The sequence below is a fragment of the Polyodon spathula genome, chromosome 27, assembly GCF_017654505.1.
Source record: "Polyodon spathula isolate WHYD16114869_AA chromosome 27, ASM1765450v1, whole genome shotgun sequence".
Lineage (NCBI taxonomy): Eukaryota > Metazoa > Chordata > Actinopteri > Acipenseriformes > Polyodontidae > Polyodon > Polyodon spathula.
This window is the reverse complement of record NC_054560.1, coordinates 9,421,919-9,426,030: the sequence shown is the minus strand read 5'-3', so window position 1 is coordinate 9,426,030 and position 4,112 is coordinate 9,421,919. Positions and strand designations below refer to the sequence as shown.

At 43.8% G+C, this 4,112-nt stretch overlaps 1 protein-coding gene across 1 annotated transcript in view; it reads left to right on the top strand.

The window, feature by feature from the left end:
- The window catches only part of LOC121301223 (coronin-7-like), a 23,294-nt gene extending 20,852 nt beyond the window's left edge, over positions 1 to 2,442 (top strand). Inside the window, exon 10 of the mRNA XM_041230365.1 lies at positions 2,280 to 2,442. Coding sequence (XP_041086299.1) covers positions 2,280 to 2,442 — 163 coding nt within the window. The remainder of the gene's footprint in view (positions 1 to 2,279) is intronic.
- Positions 2,443 to 4,112: the final 1,670 nt, after the last annotated feature.

The window sequence follows — 4,112 nt, the reverse complement described above, 5'->3', positions numbered from 1 at the left end:
CATTGTTCTATAGTATATACAGTATCATATGATTCAGTATTTAAAGTCTTGTATGAACCCTACACTCCCCTCCTGCACGCAGGAGAAATCTTGGTTTGTTTTATTTTTATAATGAATGGTGCAGGCGTGTGTGTGTTTGGAAGGCCACCTTTGGAAACTGCCCTGTATAAATAGATATAGATTTTAGGTTTTGTTGGTGGTGTGGATTTGAAATTGCACAGTTGGAAGCTGGTACGTGCTGGGGCGATGGAGACTGCATGATGTATTTTGTGGTTAGAAATCCAACCGCCACAACATGGTCATTAGGGCTGAGCTGCAGTTTTTGGGAGGGAGAAGTAGTGCAGCATTCCTGCTCTGACTGTCCAGACTGGAGGTTTAATACATGTGTATGGGGAGACGTGTGACGGATCGCAGGGTTTATTCAGGACATCTGCAGAGCCAGTGAACACAGGAGAGATTGAAATTAACTGGACTGGCCAGACCCCGCTATCCAGCCCAGGGTCTCTCTCAGCCTCTCTGCATTAGCATTGTCCCTTGGAAGCTATGGGGCCCCTCTCAGACTATACCATATATAGAGAAGGGTCGACAGCGATCTCGATTGGAACTTGTTTTGATGTTTTTGACCGCTCTTGTATTTTACACTCAAGGCAAGCTGCGTAAATAACCTCCGAGTGACGACGATCACAATAATAACAATAAGGACTTTTACTGGCAACCAAGTGAAAAATATAACAAATTGCATTCATTTATACTGGGTGATGTTTTGATGTTATTGCAAACTTAGAAAATATTGATAGTCGACACAAGCCAGCTGTCTCATATCACAGTAAACCCATTCAATGAAGAGAGAAGGCAGTCACAGGGTTATGTTATGAAGAGTGAATACGCCCTGCGGCGTCAATACCTTGTGCACCCTGTGCCATCCTGTTATTACACCTGTATTTTTAAATTAACCATCAGGTTAGATTTATACAGCCATCTCACTGTTTTGACAGGTATTGTGTGCAGATGCACGAAGCACAAATATTTTTAAGCTTTTAAAAAAAATAATCAAATAACAATGATATCTAGTCGTATGTACAGTAGATCAAGAGATATATTGCAACTGCTGCTATGTCAGTTTGTTGTTTGAAACAATGAGGGTGCCCGAATGTGCCAGCTCTTGGAAAAACAGAGAGACTCAGGGCTGGGAACGCAGGGGGATGTGTCAGCTGGTGGGGGGCAGCTGTGTAAATGCAGGCAGATGTTGTCCGTAGCGAGCCGGCACTGAGGTAACGTTTAGCTGGGATCTGGCAGGTCAGGGAGGTGACTGTGTGATCTCTCAGGCCGTCCTGCTGTGCTGTCTGTGATCCTGCACACTGGTGCGTTTTAACAGATCTGAGAAACCGTTTCATTCAAGTGTGTGTGCGCATGTAACACACTTAGTATGCATGGATTTGAACAGCTTATGTAATGTTGGTCAGGCTTATGGATTTGTCACGTGATTCATTCTGTAGTATTTCACTGGTCAACAGTCTGGGAACATTTATTGGGCTTCAAAATCACAAAGCCATTGTGTTGTCAGATATGTGGCTAGCCTCGAAGGAGATTCCTCACCCTCTTTTTGAGAAAGTAAGAAAGTCAGGTGATCGATCCTGTTGGAAGGACAGAGGGAGAAGGAGGGAGGGAGGAAGTAGGCTGACAGGGAGGGTGTCTGGTTCCAGCCCAGTGTTCTTATGGAAAGAGCACAGTCTGGATTTTGCAATTCTTTGAATATGTAACCTTGCCTCCCAGAGCTTGTTTGTGACTAGTTTGTGACCCTGCCTGTTTCGCTCTGCAGTCCTGATTATTTCCACATTGCCTGGAGTTCTGGTTTTATCATCTGCACTCAGGAGCATGTTGGTTCCTAGGAAGGGGTCTGCGTCACTCCTGGTACTCTAGAACCAAGACACGCATTGACAGCACCGCCAGCCACCGTGCCATCGTGCCACCGTGGGCTGCATCCGTCCTACTGATACTAATTACACTTGATACAATAAACTACCTGTTATGTTTATGAAAAAACCTTCTGAGGCCAGAGCGACCCTGTAGTGATATCTCCCTTGATAAATCAGGGTTTGCGAATCCTGTAAATACTGACTGTGACCAGGATCATGTACATTGGAATTGTTTAACTTTTTATTTTTTGTATTGCTATTTTTTTTTTTTTTGGGGGGGGGGGGGGGCTTTGCCCTTTTTTAATGATTTTCTTTCTTTTTTTTTTGCCGTTGATTTATTTTTTCTTTGTTATTTCTTGCCAGTGCCCTCTTGAAAAGGGAGATGCATGTCTCCGAGCGCTTTTCAGATGGTCCCTTGATGATCAGGTTTGACCAGAGAGACATGAACCCCATTCAGAGCGAGCCTCCTCCCCCCCCGGGACCCTCTCTGTCTGATGACGTTTCTTCAGCAGGCTGTTCTCGTTAGCAGAGTGTTTATCTGAAGTGCTGGGGGTATCTTCTGATGCTTCGGTGTAGCCCCGGTCTGGAATGTTAACGAGGCACCCCTACAGCTGATGGGCCAGAGCTGATGAAGCTCACGGTTCGGTTCCTGTTAACCAGTGTGCATCTTATCAGGGTTCCGCCCTATAATTGAATATAATGGAAATCAGCTGTGGGTTTAACAGAAGCAGAATTCAGCTCATTAGAAATGCTATCAACAAGGATCTCAGCTTTCCTGTTTTGACAGAGTCCTTTTTAATTTTTTTAATGCCCTGTTGAACAGAGTTATCGTCTCTCAAAGGGGGGGATCAGAAGCACGATTCTTTTTTTACTGAATTGAATGTGTTAATTTAAGGGTAAAGGATTTGGAAGTGGTTTGGTATCTCTCGTCTTTAATTCTAAGCTCTCTCTTATTTTTTTATAATAATAAATATTCAGCTGGTGGCCACGTCAGCCTGGCTCCAGAGAGCTGTGGGTTTAGCTCACATACTCAAGGACAGCCGCTGGCTGCAGTGCATAGGAGAAAGCTTCTAGTCGCTATACTCTGCACAGTCCCGCTCCCCTTTCTGTCCCTGATCTCCAGGCCATAGTCGTCCAGTCCTGGGAGATCATTTTCAGGGGAGTTCTTCCTCCCCAGGCGCTAGAACAGCTCCTGCTGCCTGTGCTCACATACGACCTGGGATGTATTTCAAGATCACCCTTCTCATCTGAAACGTTTGTTTGGAGTAGATCACCTTTCAACGCACACACACACACACACACACACACAGTGAATATACACTCCACACAGTCAAACTACACCGCAGTCTATTTGGAAGGGCATAAAATTGCTATAAACTTTGCACAAACGTTTTGACGATAAGCCTGTTTCGGAATATCTTCTGTCTGACAGTTACCTGTGTGAAGTTTGGAATGAGCTACCTACTGTACTGTACAGCGTCACAAATTCCACTTGATGCAAAAAGATATGGACTCGTTCTTTTAAAAAAAAAATAGTCTAGTCAGACCAGGTGCTGATTTATGGTTGCAGTTATATTTAACCAGGAAAGTCCCGTGGAGATTAAAATCTCTTTTTTTAGGGGAGGATAGTGGCTGAGTGGCTAGGACTGGGGGAGTCTGGAAGGCAGTGAACTTGGTGTAAGATCACTCAGGTATTCAGACACAGTATCTGCTGCATCCTTTGACTTCCTATGTGGCCGTGCAGAGCAGCTGTTAGTCTGGATATTAGAGGGGCACTTTTTTTTTTTTTTTTTTTTAAATATAAAAATAGAATAGAAAGCTAAAAGACACACCATAAAAAAAAACAGATCTATTCTCAAACCTCACAGTATTTTAACACAATGTCCTTGGTACTGGATTCCAAAACCCTGGCTTGAAAAAAATATAAATAAATAAATAAAAAAGAGCAGTGAAAATATTTACTCAGCAGCAATTTTCTGAAGAATTTGGGATAAAAAAATTCTCCCCTCGGCACTACAATAGACCCTTTGAGATGCTCAGCTGGCTGCCTGGATGAGAACCAAGTGCCCGGTCTCTTAAATCTGAGGAATAAAGAGCCTTTTTATTAAAACCAAAGGGAAAAATGACCACTCAGGTGAAGCTGTCTGTCACAGACTCTGCACCCTGGGACTGCTTCCTTGCGAGTGCGACTCGGGA